The sequence below is a fragment of the Dendrobates tinctorius genome, unplaced genomic scaffold (genome assembly GCF_039654945.1).
Source record: "Dendrobates tinctorius isolate UK_male_01 unplaced genomic scaffold, ASM3965494v1 ptg000008l, whole genome shotgun sequence".
Classification (NCBI taxonomy): domain Eukaryota; kingdom Metazoa; phylum Chordata; class Amphibia; order Anura; family Dendrobatidae; genus Dendrobates; species Dendrobates tinctorius.
Window position 1 is genome coordinate 14,262,544 of NW_027361676.1, and position 18,709 is coordinate 14,281,252.

Below are 18,709 nucleotides of genomic sequence, written 5' to 3' on the forward strand. Positions count from 1 at the left end.
GGTATCGCTGATCATTGATGGCAAGCCCTGGACATTTTTTTTTGGTCGCTGGTCTCCCACTGGCCAGCACGCATCGCTGCGTGTGACAGGCGGGAGACCAGCGATCAGCGCGCTGGTAACTAAGGTAAACGCAGGGTTTCTAAGCACCGGGCGGTGCTTAGAAAGACGATGCGTACCTTAGTTTCCAGCGCGCTGATGCAGGGAGCTGGTAACCAAGGTACACATCGGGTTTCTAAGAGACGCACGCCCCTTAGAAACCTGATGTGCACCTTAGTTACCAGCTCCCTACATCAGCGCGCTGGAAACTAAAGTACACAGCGACGCCGCGCGCTCGGCGTTGCTGGTGCTGATCGCTAGTGAAGCTGTCTGACAGCTCACCAGCGATCATGTAGCAACTCGCCAGCGATCCTGACAAGTTGATATCGTTGTTGGGATCGCTGGTGAGTTGCTATGTGTGACGGGGCCCATAGAATGAAAATCTGCAATCAGTATCTAGAGCAGATTAGATAAGAAACAAATAAAAGAAATGTGCTTGCCTCTAATAAGTAAAAAAGAAAAGAAAAAAAACAGTGAATAATATATTCCTTTTAGAGAAGAGGGAAACTGTAGTAGGGGTTGACTTTAGCCATGATCTAGGCTCGGTGTAATGCGGTTACACCTAAAATAATACTTGGTATTACTGTTAATGAGGGAAGTGAGATGAGCAGAAGCCTTTCTGTGGGATCTTCGATCTGCAGTGGTAATCCCTTCCTACAAAGGCTGCTATATTGCTTTGTTATACGTGAGGCAGCAGCCTTGCCCCGCAGCTTCATCTGTTATCGCTGCCCTGACAAGCGTGTTTCATCGCTGCACACAGCGCTGCCTGCATCCGCCTGCCCCCTGATGCCAAATGATTCAGCAAGCTTCTAATATGAGCGTGAATTATGAACACATCCCACTATTCATTTTCATAGCTTTTCTTTGAAAAACCTATAAATATTTAAAGACATTTATAGTCTGTCTATCTTAAAAGAATTGTTAAAGTGGTCTGCATATTTTATTAAATGCGCATTAAATTACAATGTGGTTTAATTTGCAGCTGTATTCTATGCGCATTTATGAGTCTACTTTAGGGGTTAGCTTTATGCAACCTTACTGGCTGCTCCCTATGTAGAACACAAAGCTGTGTGAACATATCCCATCTTTCTACTTGTAGACCACATGCAACTAGTTATCAAAAATATTTTGTTAGAGAAAAAATATACTAGGTATTTTTTTTTTTTTTTTTTTTTGAAACATCATTTTTATTGATTTTGTAATGAAGTTGCATATTACAAGTTGTAAACGTTGCATTGAATTGTTACAAAGAACATATTTAAACATGCTTATCACCTAAGCCTGAATAGAAGCAAAAATAAACGTAACAAATATAAAATTATCAAACCCCCTTGCGTACACATTTTCATAGATTACATTGACTGAAATCAGACACCTTATCTCCAGCTCCACCTTAAGGCCCCTTTACATTTAGCGATGCACCAGCGATCCCGACAACAATACAACCCGGTCAGGATCGCTGGTGCATCGCTAAATGGTCGCTAGTGAGCTGCCACAAAGGCAGATCTCACAGCGATGTAGTGACGCAGCAGCGGTCGTTACTTACCTTTCAGACGCGGCGATCCTGACGTCCTCCCGCCCGCGTCCACGCGTCGCTCGTCGGCGCCAGCAGGAAGCGCCCGACGAGAAATGGACGTGGACGATCTCGCGCGATCAGCGACAGTGGGGGAGCCGGTCGTAGGTAAGTATCACACATAGCGATATCGCTGCTGCGTCACAAAATCGGTGACGCTTTAGCGATATCGCTATGTGTAAAGGCCCCTTTATCCTCCATATAGCTCATATAACACATTTCAGTTTACCCAGATTACCACTCAAATCCTCTAATAGATACCAATCCGAATCCACAAAGGCGCTCATTAAGTCTCGAATTTCACTGGTGGTCAATTACATTTCTAAAAACACTCTATCCATTTTTTTAAAAATTTTTTCGTCATTTTATCTTTATTTCTTTCTGTTTCTCTTTCTTCCAAAAATAAGACCGATGTTAAACCTTCCTTGATCTCTTTTATCCCTGGGAGTGGTTTACCGTAGCTAGCCAGTGTTGCAGAATTAGACGTTTTGTCACTATTGCAATGGTGTGAAACAAGTCATGTAGCCGTCCCCCTCTTGTTTTACCCTTCGTAAAGTGAAACAGCCAGCACAATGGATCCACTTCTACCCATATCCCACATATCTTCAGATAAATATCCTGGACTTTTAACCAGAGTTCTTGTGTCCTGGGACATGATGACAATCCATGTTCTGTGTCTGTTTTGGGCATTGTACATTTTGGTCAACTTGTCTGCCTATCAGGAATCTGCGGAGTCGGCGGTATATTGTATTGAAGCCACATATTGTTTTATGCATTATTCTGAACTGACTATCTCTCCATTGTTCATTGATGATATGCTTTCTTACCAATTCCCAGCCCCGCAGAATCTTGTGCTCAAGTTGTTCATCATGTATATGTTTTTCCCATTTGTGAAATATTTTGCCCTTCCCTGAAGGGCGCAATATGTCCCTCAGCATCCCATATATTGTGGTGATAGATATTTCTCCAATGTCTTTGGTCACCAAGTCCTCCCATATTTCTAAATCGATTTCCTTCCTCACATCCTGAAGGAGGTCTAATACATAATGCTTTAATTGACTATATAACATCAAATGAAATCTCAGCAGCTCAAATTTCTTTATCACTTCCAATCCCGTCAACCAGCGACCTTCTTGTAGATGTAGTAAGTCCCCTAACGTCTGTATACCTTTCCCCAACCAATCTGTGTATAATTTATTTTCTCTTCCTAATCTAAAGGCAGGAAATGCCCAAGGATTCAGGTGTTTCGACACTCTCCACGACATTTTTTTTTTTTTTTTTCCATACTGCCTTCCATGTAGCAATGGTATCTTTACATATTACCGAATATTTAATGTTTGGCGGTATATGTGACAGCGGCGTATGTAGCAGTGCCGTCAGGTCCCACAAACCACAAAATTCCGTTTCCAATTTGTAGTCAGTATATCGCCCCGTTTTTTTAATCCAGTCTATTGCATTCCTCATTAAACACGATAAATTATATCCCCTAATATTTGGCAATCCCACTCCCCCCTCCCTCCTTTGTGTGCATTAGAGTTCTTATAGCCAATCTCACTCTTTTACCCCTCCAGATGAATTTAGAAAAGGCCCTGTTTAATCTGAGAACATCTGTGTGACAAATTAACATTGGGATAGTTTGCATTGGGTACAGTAATCTCGCAAAGCTTGTCATCTTGATTAGGTGGCAGCGACCCAGCAGCGAGAGGGGTAGATTTCCCCACCTCTCCAACTCCTCTATTTTGTCTATGATAGGCTTATAATTGAGATCATAAATCTGTTTCGGCGTTCTCCCCAAATAAATTCCCAAGTACTTTACAGATGTTGTCGCTTTCGGGATACCCATTATATTACTCTCCTGGCCACGTTTTACCTCACTCCTCATAAACAGAATCTCACATTTAGACTTATTTAAATGAAAGCCTGAGAATTTTCCAAACTTTTCAATTTTCAAGGAGCAACATAAGGGAGATCTTCCTCTGGGTTGTTCATGAACAGAATTATGTCATCTGCAAATAGGTCATTATTGACTGTCTCATTTCCCACCTTTATCCCTTTGTAGGAACTGCAATCACTTAAATATCTCGACATAGGTTCTATCGCCAAATTAAACGCTAAGGGGGACAGCGGGAACCCCTGCCTCGTTCCCTTTTTCAGCTCAAAGGCATCTGAGAGAAACCCCGGCGTGTATACCCTTGCTTTTGGATTCTGATATAGTACCGCCAAAAATTGTCTAAATGGACCTACCAGATTTATTTTATCCAACACTTGACCCATCCATGGCCACTTCACATTATCGAACGCTTTTTCTGCGTCCAGTGTGACCATAGCTGGATCCTCTCCCTTATCCACATGCTTCCCTCTAATCTTGTCTAGCAATAACATGGCTTTCCTTATATTAGTAACGGCTAATCTTCCCTTCACAAAACCTGTTTGTTGCTTTGATATCAGTCTAGGCAGTATCCTAGCCAGCCTGTCTGCCATTATTTTTCAGAGAAGTTTAACATCTTGATTTATTAATGATATCGGTCTATATACCGAAGGGTCTTCCAAATCTTTCCCTCCCTTCGGGAGAAGCTTTATGTAGGCCATATTCATCCCTTCTGACATATCTTCCCCCTGCAAAATGTGATTATATAAATCTTCAAGCATGGGAACTATTTTCTCACTCAGCACCTTATAAAATGAACCATTAAATCCATCGGGCTCTGGAGCCTTATTGGCCCCCAGTCCTTTTATTGCCGTACTAATTTCTTCCTCCGTGATGCAGCCATTTAAATCCTGTAATTCCTCCTCCGTCAGTTTAGGGATATAAACTCTACCCAGCCATGTCTCCCCCGCCACATCTTGATGATCCTCATCCTTGTATAACCTAGCACAGAATTTGCCCAGCACTCTGTTTATATCTTTGGGATTAGACAGTCGTTGTCCTTTTTTATCTCTAATTGCCATTATAGAAGTACCCACATATCTTCCCCTAGCCAAATGAGCCAGTATTCTCCCTGCTTTGTCACCATACCTATTTAATTCTACCTCCCAGTGATTTCTATATAATTGCTCTCTTTTTTCCGCCCATTCTTCAAAGAAATTATTGGCCCGCATCCAATTCTTTATCCTCATCCAGTAGTGAGTTCTTATATTTTGTATAGGGTGCTCCTAACTTCACTGCTTGCTGCTAAGTACTGCTCTTTTATTCGTTTTTTTATTCTCTGCATGTAAGCCATGATGTTTCCCAATATAATCTAGGGTTAGGTTTGTGCTCCTCATTATACATTGCATCCGTTTCACAAAATCTTGCTCTTTTGTCATGTTTCCTGGAAATCGCCATAGATAATCCGTCCCTTTCTGATGTGCGTCAGCTAAGTCTAGAGATATAGGACTATGATCAGATATCACCATGTCCTCAATATTGACATCACACATTTTGTGTAGTATCTTATCTGACACAAAGAACATGTCTATTCTCGACCATGTCTTGTGTGCATGAGAGTAATATGAAAATTCCCGATCCATAGGGTGTGACGTTCTCCACGCATCTTTCGGCTGCCAATTCGATATCATATCTTCCAAATAACCTTTTTTTCCCCCTATATCTCTTCCCTTCTCCTGGATTTAATTTTAAGCTCCCTTTTCTGTCCTCTTCCTCCTTAAGCACCTCATTACAATCTCCTCCTATTATTAAGTTGTTACCACTATCAGCCAGTATTTTGTTCTGTAAGGACATAAAAAATTTATTTTGATTTATGTTCGGGGCGTATATATTGTATAGGGTAATACTCTCATTATTTATCGCTAATTTCAAACGGATTACCCTACCCTCCTGGTCCATTTCTACGGATGAACTTTGTGTGCCAATGCTTTATGTATCAGTATTGGGACTCCTGCTTTTCTCTCTTCCGTGCTAGAGCCATAAACTTCTTCCACCCATAATTTCTTCATTCTGAAAAAGTCTTCTTTACCCAAGTGTGTCTCCTGAAGCAAGGCTATGTCTGCTTTCAATCTTTTCAGGTATCGAAGTATCGTCATCCTTTTATGTGGTGAGCGCAACCCTTTTATATTCCATGTTATTAATCTAACGGTTTTTAATTGCAAAGTGGTTTATTCTGCGAGGACGTGTGCAGCTTCTCCCACTCAGGTATGGACTGCCAGTCGATGTTATCTCAGTCAGTAATAAATTAATTAGTAAAATAGCAGTGAGCTCATGAACTTTAACTTCCCTCCCTCCCTTCCCCCCCTTCTCATCTCACCCTCTCTCTCCATATAACAACCTCTTTGTTGACTCCTCTTTTTTCCCGCAATTATCCAAACCAAAAGAGAAACAATTTCCCGCCCGCCTATTATCCCATACTTATCATGTTGTACCTATTTTATATCCATTCTCTATCTGAGCCCTGACCCTCATGTAACCTTGAAACTCTGAAATCTTAGATCAACATCTATTTCCCTTAATTTATCATATCAATTTCCTAACATCTTAATATTCACAACCATATTATCTTAAAGTCCTTCTCCATCTCTCCTTTTTGATGTCAGAGAGGTATAAAAATACTTTACTCCCACCCCCTTCATCCCCTCAAGCAATATCTCCCAATGTGAACCTAGCATTTGTATGATACTTTCCCCCTGGAAGATTTCTTAATTTAACACAAAATACTCCCATCAACATTCAATGAAGATCTTGTCTTCTACCTAGTATATACATCACATCTGGTCATCATTATCCCAACTTTATATATGTCTTTTTGTAGTTTTGTACACCACCATGTGGATATCCCTTATTACTGTACGTCTTCCTATTTTAGGTGATTGGGAGTGTAAGTAGTCTTTCTGTAGCTCAACCTGGACCACAAAAATTTCTCCCTTTCATCTTCATATTATCATGTGAGGTATTCCAATCATACTTTTCACTTATGCTGACCCCAGGATATATCTTGACACGATCTCATAAGCATTAACAGAATGGTTTTTAACAGGGAGAAATGCAAAGTACTACATCTGGGCAATAAAAATGGAAAAAGCATATATAGAATGGGAGGAATAGGGCTAAGTGACAGCACATGTGAAAAAGACTTGGGTATACTAATAGATCACAGACTGAATATGAGTCAACAGTGTGATGCAGCAGCAAAAAAGGCAAATGCAATTCTAGGATGTATTAACAGAAGCATACAGTCTAGATCACGTGAAGTCATTATTTCCCTCTACTCCTCTTTGGTCAGACCTCATCTGGAATATTGTGTCCAGTTTTGGGCACCACATTTTAAAAAAGACATCAACAAACTGGAGCAAGTTCAGAAAAGAGCGACCAGAATGGTGACCGGTCTGCAAACCCTGTCTTATGAGGAAAGGTTGCAGGATTTGGGAATGTTTAGTTTGCAAAAGAGAAGACAGAGAGAAGACTTAATAGCTGTCTACAAATATCTAAAGGGCTGTCACATTGTAGAAGGATCAACTTTATTCTCATTTGCACAAGGAAAGACTAGAAGCAATGGGATGAAACTGAATGGGAGGAGACACAGATTAGATATTAGAAAAAACTTTTTGACAGTTAGAGTGATCAATGAGTGGAACAGGCTGCCATGAGAAGTGGTGAGTTCTCCTTCAATGGAAGTCCTCAAACAGAGGCTGGACAGACATCTGACTGGGATGATTTAGCGAATCCTGCTTTGAGCAGGGGGTTGGACCAGATGGCCCAGGAGGTCCCTTCCAACTCTACGATTCTATGATTCATTAGATCATTTAGTATTCTGTCTTGTTTGGTTCTTCCTGAACGCCCTTGTCATTGGGGTTCTTTGTTCCTTAGCCATTGTCTCTCATTATCTCCTTCCAAATGCAAATCTGACCTCAGGCTATATGGATAGGGTCTCCCCCTCTCGTCCTCAGCATCTCCCCCTGTCTCCTCTCTGTGGGTTGGTGTTATCAGGTGATTGCTGGTCAGATGAAGGTTGCTGCTGGGACATAATTTTCATGGCCTCCTTGGGATCTGTAAATGACCTCATCACACCATCTCTTGTCCTAAAACGCAGAGTTGCAGGGTAGTTTAGCTGGAATCTGATGTTGCGTTTAACCAACAGAGTGCATGCTTCGCTGAATGCCCTTCTTCTCCGTGTCACCTCTGCTGAATAGTCTCCAAATAAAAGGACTTTATGTCCCTGAATTATCAGTGGTCGCCTTTTTCCTTTATAAGCCCTGAGTATTTCTTCCTTATCTTTAAAGTTCAAGTACTTTGCCACTGCCTGGTGTGGTCTCTGAGCTTCCTTGTTATTCTGTTTATTCCTGCCCCTCTCAGGCTATGTGCACACGGTGCGGATTCTGCTGTGGAATTTTCTGCGCAGATTTTGCTAAATCTGCAGGTAAAATGACCTGCGTTTCACCTGCAGTTTTAGTGCAGATTTAGTGCAGATTTCCCCTGCAGTTTTCACCTGCAGACTTCTATAATGGAGCAGGTGGAAAACTGCAGCAAAACCGCACAAAAGAAGCAACATGCTGCTTCTTTTATTCCACACCAAATCTGCGCAGAAAAATCTGCATCATGTGCACAGCGTTTTTGTTTTACATAGCCTTAAATGGTACTGTACATGACGTGCAGTTCTGCAGGGCCAATTCTGCTGCAGAACTGCACAGAATCTGCACCGTGTGCACAGGGCCGTCTCAGAGGCCTCTCTGGGGGGCCTATCCTGTGTGCACGCTCCACTCTGCAGTTATAGGACAGTCCCAGTGCTTTTGGCAATTCCACCTCATGGATATCATTTAGCTGCTGTGTGCTTATTGTCTCTGGGAGACCTATCATTTTCAGATTGCTTCTGCGGGACCTATTCTCCAGATCCTCTAGTTTATCCACAGTGTAGGAGACTTGTTTCTTTAAGTCACTGACTTGTTTTTCTAGCTGAATAACTTTGTCCTCCGCCTCAGAAATTCTCTGCTCTGCTTCCTGCAGTTTCTGCTCCTGATGAGTGATCTTGCTTTGCAGCTTTTTAGTGGTAGATTGGATCATGTCAGCCACTGCCTGCTTAAAGTCTTCAGCAAGGTATGATGCCATTTCTTTTGCTAGCTGTTTAAAGTTTAATGAGCCATGAGCATGTAGCTGCGTTTCCAATGTGCCTCTTACCTCCACTGTCTCCCCCTGGCTGAAATTTCCTTCTATTTCCTTATGTGCTTGCCCTGTTTGTGCCTGTGTGTCCGTCGCCATTACTGTGCTCCCACTCTGCAGGCCTCCTCCGACCTCCTCCTCCCTCTGCTCCTTCCCTGCGCCTCTCGTGACAAACCGATCCATGTTGCGGACGGTCCCGGATGATCTCACGATTATCCCAGTACCTTTTGTGAGTCAGGGCTCTGTGTAAATGCAGAGTGTTTGCGGCGGTCAGCAGGAGCTCCCTCACATGCGTCTGCACATGGTGGCGCCGAAACAGGAAGTCCAGGTAGTTTGTTTTAACACTCTCTTTCATTTCTTTACAGCAGAGACAGCTCCTTGTACCAAATTTGAATTTAAAAGCAATAAAAATATATGCAATTATTTTTACTTTTTTTTATTTTGCATTGGTTTGCTATTGTATGACTGCCTCTATGTTTTTGGATAATGTAAGTGATCCAGAAGTACTTGAGTGCTGGGTATTCTGTAAAATAAAGATTGTTTGGTACCTTACTCTTGGCCTAATGATGAGTACATAATTAGCAAGTGAGTGTTCATAGGAAAATAAGTTCCCAATTTTCCACCTGTGAGCGACTGCAGTGCTTTGTTTCTGGTGCATTCGTGTTGAAACGGCAACATTTTTGCCATGCCATGAATTTGGCAAATCCTGGCAAAACCAAGCATTTTTGCTGTGATAGTGTGAGGGAGGTACAGGGCGGTAGTCGTGGCTGATAGCATTTGCATTAGCACGCTCTGCACTCCCATGACATACACTGCATAACTGTGGCCTCTTCCCCAGCACCGTCATGGGTCCTCTGTCCGTTTCTGGAGGTCTTCATGGTCCGGTTTTCTACAAAATGAGCCAGAGTCCAGTTCAACTTTCAAACTGGTAACTTTACTGATTCTGGTACACAGCATAGTCGCATTTTTTCAGCATCAACATCAGGTTTCACAACATACAACTCCTTCTCTTTCCCCTTACTAAGCTCGCTTCCGGGATGGGATCGCACCTTTCGATCCTACAGCGTCCTCACTGTTCAGCCTTGCTTCGTTAGGGGACTCCCTCAGCCATTTCGCCCCGGTCCTGAGGGCATCAGCCCACACAATAAGCTGCCACATATTGAGAGACCTGCCCATACTGCTTAGTCTTTGCCGGCAACTGCAGTCCCACTAATACTGTACCGCTAGCACTGTTGCTGTTGCTCCCTCTGTTGAAATTCTGGCCAAGAACACTAAATGGCTGGGCAATAATCTTCGGCAACATTGTGACATGGTGTTGCCCAGGGCTAGTTAGCCCAAGTGAGCTGCACGAGCGCCCTGGTCCCAACTGACTTCTATACGGAAGTCCGTACTACCTTATCCACCATGCCCCTCCTATCTTAACTATTTACACTACCACTAAAATGTACCCCCATCTTGTGGCCAAACCTGGGTGCTACAATCACCCTACCAGTACAATAACATTACATGAATATATTCGATATATACACACAGCAGAAATATATACAACCAGGGCGTAACTTAAGGGGATAATGAGACTTTACAATTGTAACAAAAAAAAATGCAACGCGGCCGCAACGTTTAAACATAGACTAAACGTGCCAGCTATTGCCTTACAAATGAGAAAAATGTTCGCTTGTTGAGTATTCGGATAAAGCCTGTTCTCCTGTGGGCCAGTCCAAGCCTGGTGGTGGCTAAGAGGGGAGAGACGTAGGTGGCATTTGTTTTTCATACATTATACTTTGTGATCACCTCTGTTGCTGTATTACTGCAAAAAAGCGTTAGCAGCAGTAAATGCCCTCAAAAAATTTTGATAATGCTAATAAATACCATAGCAGTTAATTTTTCTTTGTCGAGAATCCTGCAATGTTATTCTATTGCTAGGAAACGGCCATTTACTTTTCCTTCAGAAAGGTCCTGTTCTGCTTATTATTTTTTTTTTTTTTGTTCTCTAATTTAGCACGTTGCGTGCAGTATATCTGAATTTGTTCTTAGATTTGTTAAAGATTTGCATGTCAAATATGACATATACCTGTATAGATAATTCTTTAATAATACACTGTGCACAAATCCTATTATTGCAGCCCATTGTGTTTTTGTATACCATGTGAGGGATTAGGTCCAATTATGTGTGTATATATTTTGTTTCTACTTTTATACCCTATCTTGTCTTAACATGCTGTGTTGGCTACATATGGGATTACAAATCACCTTACAGGGTTGTCTTTATATAAAAATTAAACAATTTCGGAGTTATGTGGGGGGGGGGGGATTTTGAAGGACTATTATCGGCTTAGTGTGCTGTACCATCAGGGAGTGTCTTTTCATGTGGGGAACAATTGAGCTATCCTGTTTCGATGGAATAAAATAAACCACCTGGAATTGATAGCTTTTAGTCTGGATACCTCCTATGTTTGTGCTTATTCTGTCTGATTTCCCTGTATTGATGTGCATTCAATAATATCTGTCTAAATTTTGTTTCTTTGTAGGTGAAGAAGTTGAAAGCCTTCAATGGTGAAATCACAAAATTGTCACTGGCGGATTCCTTCATGTACATGCTGATTCAAGTGCCAAAGTAAGTTAAAACCAAAATGTCATAAGGACTGGTGGTGTAAATGTGGTGGCTTCTGGGTCATTTATCTCTTGTATTTCATTTCGTATTGTCATTGGAAATTAGATTTGCAAAAACTCTTGAAGGCATTGAGTTTATTAGAGGGTCCACTTGTTTAGGACAATGATCTACAAGCCAGACAATAAAATTGGGGAGGACTCGTCACAACCATTACATGGACAGGCTATTCGTCTCAATAATAAGGTGTAATAGTATATTTTTGCTGTGGTGGCGCTGCAGTCTACATGAGCACTTATTCTAAGGTTCCCCCACAGCATACAGCTGGTCACTGGAGGTCCCAGCAGTGGGACAATTTTGTTAGGATTTCTCAAAAATAAGCCCATTACACAAAGTAGTTCTCATCTAGCCTAACCTGCAGGAATTTGTTGTTGTTTCACTGGATTTTTTTAAATTTTAAGCAGAGTACCTCCTCCAATTTTCACAGATCCACTGATTCTGGAACAGTTTTTCATCTTTTTTGGCCCACTGTTCCAAAGTTATGCCCCCCCATAAATAAAGATGTAATTCAACCATCTTGGCGTATTCTACAGATCTTCTCTATAGGCATGTGCTATTTCTCCTCTGATGCTGGCCAATGAAAAGACTGCTACACCCACAGAAGTTTTGTGGTTTGCGCCCAGGTGGTTCCTGGGAAAACTTTCACCTTTTATTCCTGGATATCATAACTTTGGAATGGAGGGGTGCAGAATCAATGGAGCATCACCAATTGGAGGAGGTGCCCAGTTTAAATTTAAAAATCAAGCAAGAGGTTCTCTTTTAAGAGTAGATGTCAAATCCTGAGTAGATTGTCTTAATAACTCTCTTCCTTGTAAAATAGCAATTCTTGAGTAGCTTTTCTTACCACTGAATGTTGTGCAGTTTCCCTGTATTAATCCTGCTAGAAAATTCCGAAAAAATTGACAACTGGGTATTGTCATTCGCTTATGTTATTTGGGTGTGTCCCTGCAGAGACTCCACTGATTGGACAGTGTTTGATGCAGGGACACGCCCCCTTCCTGGTAGCTCCCAGCTGTTATTTATTCCTAAATTTCCAGGAGGTGATGGGAGAGGAGCCACGAAATTTGGGCTCATAAGAAAAGCTGCTCTAGAACTGGTGTTTCATGGGGAATTATTTTCTGAAACTGACATGTCAGGGGTGGTGACCAGCTTTCTTTAAATTGGGCAAGATCTCGCAGTTCAGGCTAGATCAGATAGTTGGATTATTTCTTACTTGAATACATTTGTTTCGACCTGAGACAGAAATGACACGTGTTGACAGTCCAGGTATGTCTACATAAGATTATTATGGTAGTGTAGAAGATTTACCAAGTCTTCCATAATGATTTTTCTGTAATACTGAGAACAATGTGTCCTCTGCTTAGGTCTATGATTGACACCTTGTGTTATCAACATTCTTGCATCAGTTTCCATATTACTTTGTGTTCTGGGCTCTACAAGGCGTTGGTCTGTGACTCAGTCAGGGTTGGCTTGGCTTGTTGATGGATACACTGTCATTTCCAGAGGCCCTGAGATGCTTGTACTTGTGTTTATCAGCTAAAGTACGAAGAAAGTGTTGGAGTTCCTATTAACATTTCACCAGACAGATATGAGGCTCCTGTCCAAGTGACTAAGAATGATTGTTATGTAAAATACCTGTGTGGTAATGTCTCATTGTGCTGCCATATTTGCTAGTAATGCAAATCTATTTTTATGCAAAACTAAAGCTTTAACACAAATAAGCCTTAAACAAAGATGTTGTTTTTTTTTTTTTGCCAGTTATTCCTTGAGAATAGAAGCCATGGTGCTAAAAAGAGAATTTTCACCCTCTTACTCGTCTCTGAATCAGGATATGATGATAATCCGATTAGCTACAAAAGGTGAGCGATCAGAAGCCCCTCATATTCCTTTCATTCTACATCATCTTTTATGTATTAAAAGCTACAATCAGCACAGTTATGCCGATACCGGGGGAGGTGATTCTGTTGCCCTGGTATTCACACTGAGCTATGGCATGTGTAGGTTTTTTAAATTTCTCTAGTATTTGGATAATATCTCCCAGGAGTTTGTATGTTCTCCCCATGTTTGTTTGGGGTTTCCTCCAGGTTTTCTGTTTTCCTCCCACTCTCCAAAGTTATAGGCTGATACAGAAAGTACAGGGTGGGCCATTTATATGGATACACCTAAATAAAATGGGAATGGTTGGTGACCCAGATCGGCGCGCCTGAATTTGCAAAATGGACAACACAAAAATTGGAACGGGACCCTCAGTTTACACAGAACATTATGTTCCGTGATGAGGCAAACTTTTTTGGGTGGGCCATTTTATATAGATACACCTAAATAAGATGGGAATGGTGACCGTTTTCTTGGTAAGGTTGCCTTGCATTGAAATCTGCTGCAATGACCCTGCGTTCACCAGACATCAACACAATTTCTATCCACTCCTCACGTGTTAACCTCTGTGACATGTCAATGGCTGTAAACAAAGATAAACTTGTAAATAACTCATGAAAGAATAAAGTTACATTAAAACCAAGCACAACATTGTTTTTCTTGTGAAATTCTCAATAAGTTTGATGTGTCACATGACCCTCTTCCCATTGAAAAAAATAAAGTTGGATCCAAAATGGCCAACTTCAAAATGGCCACCATGGTCACCACCCATCTTGAAAAGTTTCCCCCTCCCATATGCTAATGTGCCACAAACAGGAAATTGATATCACCAACCATTCCCATTTTATGAAGGTGTATCCATATAAATGGCCCGCCCTGTAGATTGTGATTATGATTATGTCTGTAAAACAATTCTGAATACGATGGCGCTATATCCGTTTAATTATTTTACATGTATAGTTCTGTCGGGAAACAATGTCCATTAACTAGCTTGTGATGAGAGAGAAACCATTCCAACACTTCTGAAGATTCTGTATGGGGTTTCTTGTCTGCGGCTTACTATATATAAAAAAAAAAATCTGTCTGGTTCACGACTACATGCAAGATTAACTAAATTGCTTCAAATTGGTGCAAGAAAGAGAATCCCTTCCATGATTACAGACCAGACGGAGATCTGATGGACGGTTGTCTGTTTGTGAACCTGAATGTACAATGTCGGAGGCTACACGTCTCCTTTACACAGATATCATTAAAGCGCTTTTTCTGAAATGGCAAGTTATCCTCTGCCTGTAACCAAGCTAGCGATATTTCCTCAGCGATCTTCCCCTGACCTGTGCACCTAAATGGTCGACTGGGCACACAGTTATTTTAATGGGAGACACTGGGGCCCCGCTATAATTCATATGATGTGTATGGCGTCCCATCCCAGCCTGAATTGTTCATGCGCTTGGAAAATTAGCTTTCTTTTAAAGCATAAGTGTAATCAGAGTTCACTATACAAACTGCAGGCGTCATTACGTAGATCTCTTGGGACTGATGAAGCTGATATACTTACTTTGAAATCTAATGACTAAACTGCTGTATATCTCATTTTGAAAGTTTTCCTGTCTGAGATTTAAGTGAGAATATGGATTTTGATTTACAAAGTATGGGCTATTTCTTTTTTTACTTTATAGTTAAGAAATATTTAAAAATATATGTAAAGGAAACCAGTCGACAAACCCCAGATTGTGCGATTTGCTTTGTATACAGATCGTTCTACCTTGTATACAAAACAAAAGCCACAGGTTCCTATAGGACCTGCTTTCCCTAGACAATAACTTTGTGCTGAGCTTATTCTTGTCTCCCTAGAATACAGCTGCTTCAGTAGAAAAGGCTGCAAGTGTAAGGGCTTGTCACTTAAAGGAGATGTCTTGTCAGAAAACAACTTATTGCAACATAAAAACCTGATTGACAGTGTTTTTTTAAAAAAATGAACATGATTATTAAAAAAAAATAAATCTTACATTTATGACAGTGGCCTGTGGGGCTTTTTTAGACTGGAACTTCCTGTTCTTCTAGGAGGTTTCCAGCAGGTTCCTTATTACAGAGGCAGGATTACAATGATGAGTAAGGCTAAGTTCACACTTGCGTTTGGCTGGTCTGCGTAGGGCTGCGTACTTTCTCCCTTACGCTCCGCATGCATCCTGTGTCGTCCTGCGTACCTATCTTTAACATTGGGTATGTAGGGACATGTATTGTATGCGGATGCGTCCGCATGCAGCGTTTTGACGTGCCCGGCGGCCGCACGTAAATGCAGGACGCATGCGGAAGTAGGCGGAGCTTATTGAAGTACGCAGACCAGCCAAAACGCAAGTGTGAACTTGGCCTAACCCATATATACACAGCTGATAACACAGGATCCACCAGTGACAGTAAGTGATGCCAGGTCCCTGCACACTTACATTTGCACACGCTCCTTAGATACTTCAATACAAATGAACGGGTCAGAGCCTGACCACTGTGGCTAATGTAAATGTAAAGTCTTAAATTGTCCTAGTATCCAGTGTGTAAATCGTGACATTTCTATTTTTTATATATGAAGATTGTGAAGTAGAAAAAAAAGAATTTGGAAAATAAAAAATAAAAAAAAAAAATATATAAATAATATATATTATAGAAAATTATTTAAAAGGGTCATTTTTTTTCTGATGGTTTTCCTCTTTAGGTGAACATAGACATGAGAATAGTGGTCAGCTGAACAGGTATTTCCCCAAATTCCACCATTAATGGCCATCAATCAGGAGAAAAATGCAAACTGTTCCAGACACATCTTGAAGCGGCTCATGTTCTGGAACTAATGGAGAATATTTACCAGATGGCAATTTTCCCTGAAGTTGTTTAATGGTGGATCGGGCGGCCAATATGCATATAAGATGATCAGCTTGTCCTCATGAATTTTGTGTTTTTGCACATTTTCACCATGGTCCTGGATAGTCGCCTCCTTCCATGTCTGTGCAGGGAACGCGCAGTGTACACCACGGCCATACATATACGTTTATATACGGGGGGGAATTTTTAGCATACTAGTGCTTATTTTAACACTAAGGCAGATTTACAGATGTTAAAGCACACCCATATGTGGACCTTAATTACTATGGTGAGTAGCATTTGCTATTGCAAGAGATAATTTTGGACTATATTACGGGTCTGACCCACATTTTGTTAGGGTGTGTGTATTGTAATGTGGGAGGGTAGAAAAAACTGACACTAACTTAAACATGCAAACTACTTAGATGTATATAGTAAATGTATATAACTTATGGTACATTAAATATTGAGGTCATGAGCAATAGCGGGGCTTTTCAGAGTATTTCTACGGAGACCTCACCAAACCAACCAAGATGAGGACTCTGCCTCTCCATCTGTGATGAAAAGCCTTAAAAATAATTCTTGCACAGTTTATGTAGGGTTCAAGAGACAAATCAAACAGTAAAATAAGCACAAAACTAGGCGACTATGTGGCTAATCCAGAGATTGCTGCCTCCATATAAGACTGTACCATTTATAGTCACTTCTGTAGAAATGGCCTCCTCATCTGGGCCGCGCCAGCATCTAGAGGCCACAAAACACTGAGCTAAAAGACGAAGAATATACCTTCAATGGCACAAAATTTACACTAAATTATCTGCCGTATTAATGAATAGTAAACTTTATTTTCATAAGGTCGGGTTCACACTAGTCATGTTAAAAGCTGAGAATTGAGCTTTACATTCTACTCGCAGTCACATTAAAGATTTGTAAAAAATAAAATTAAAATTCTAAAAATCTATTGAAGTGACCAAAAGCTATTCTTTTATTTATTTTCTTTTTAAATGGCTAATAAGTAATAGTAGAAAAAAAAAAAAAAATTTGAAGAGCAGGCCATTTTTTTTCCTGTTCCTGACGGACACAGTTTATGGATTTTATCATGCATGCGCTTTTAATGGTTTAAAAGTTTTATTTTTTTTTCCCTTGGATTTTCAAATAATTTTTCCTAAAATTTTTATATGTCGGGCTTTAATCTTTTCTTTTTTTATATTTATACTCATCACTTTTTTATTTTTTACTTTCTACTGTCTTTCTGCCTTCCTTCTGCCTTTTCTTGTTTTTTTTTCCTTTCTTTTTTTTTCTCCTCCTTTCTCCCCCCCTTGTTTTTTCCTGTCTTACAAAAAAAGTATTTTACAATTTATCTTAACCACAAAGAACCGCTAAAAAAATCCATTACCGTTTAATTATTTTTAATTTTTATATATTGGTCGTATCCTTCTTTTTTTTTTTTTTTTTTTTTTTTTTTTTTTTTTTTTTTTCATGGGTGGGGAACAAGAAATTATGTTTTAATTCTAGCACTTTTTTTAATTTAAGCCTCCCCCCCCAATTTATTTTTGCATTTTCACAAAATGCCCTCCCCCACCATCCGTTGGGAGTATTTTGGTATATTAATACATTCTTTTGATTGCCAATTGCCCCTATAATTGAGGTTGTTAAATTAACCTCCTGACTGTGTCTCAAGGGACCCAGCGGCTCTTGTTCTCACCCTAAACCCAGCAAATCGCATGATCACTGCGTCTGCAAGAGGAAGGACGGACAGTCATTCATAATCTATATATACAAGCACTAGGTCATCTTGTGTGTACTGCGATTGAGAAGACAAATGTGGTAATAAACCATGTTGCCTTCTCTGTGGGGAGAGTCTATGCAGCTGTAGTGGTTGTGCGCAGACTGTAGGACACAGACCATCCTGTGCAAGCTGATTGCTGCTCACCGACATTCTAAAATGTCAATGCAGAGTAAAGTGAGGACCGCTCAGACATTTGTAGTCTATAGGCAGTCCAGGAGTAGTTTATTTTTTTCTTTTAGATTTGTAGGAATGTGTCTAATGATGAGCGCTCATAAAAAAAAAAAAAAAAAGTAAAAATAAAAAAAATCAGTATTACGCATGTGACTTCATTAAGCTGCAATTATAGGCTTGGTGAGTAATACTTTGCCCTCTTAAGGACATCATCAAACCACAGCAGTGAAATGAGGCAAAATGTGTAGGGAAATTATCAGATTACACCTACAACAATGCTAATAGTGGAGAAAGGACAAGTCTTCCTGACTTCAGCTCCCATTTACCGGATAATGCGATGACCCTGCACAATAGGTGATGCGCTGATACATAATAAGTCATACTGACTGTATAGAGACAGTCAAGAGCAATATGTTTCTTTGGACTTGCAGCTCCTTTTTCTTTTCTAACTTTGGAAACTGCTTCTGTCCGTTCTTCACAATTGTTTTTCCCCTATTTGAACCAGAAATTTGAGAGGAGATGATGCCATTGTAAGTAACGCCGACCACAGTCGTGTTTACTACGGCATTAGCTCATCCTGTATCGAAAAGCATTGTGCTG

General features: G+C 40.6%; 1 protein-coding gene across 2 annotated transcripts in view; it reads left to right on the forward strand.

The window, feature by feature from the left end:
• Nucleotides 1–18,709, forward strand: part of FHDC1 (FH2 domain containing 1) — a 66,178-nt gene that overhangs the window by 37,272 nt on the left and 10,197 nt on the right. For both annotated transcript variants that reach the window (XM_073576377.1, XM_073576378.1), the window contains exons 5-6: nt 11,285–11,370; nt 13,183–13,283. In XM_073576377.1, coding sequence (XP_073432478.1) covers nt 11,285–11,370; nt 13,183–13,283 — 187 coding nt within the window. The remainder of the gene's footprint in view (nt 1–11,284; nt 11,371–13,182; nt 13,284–18,709) is intronic.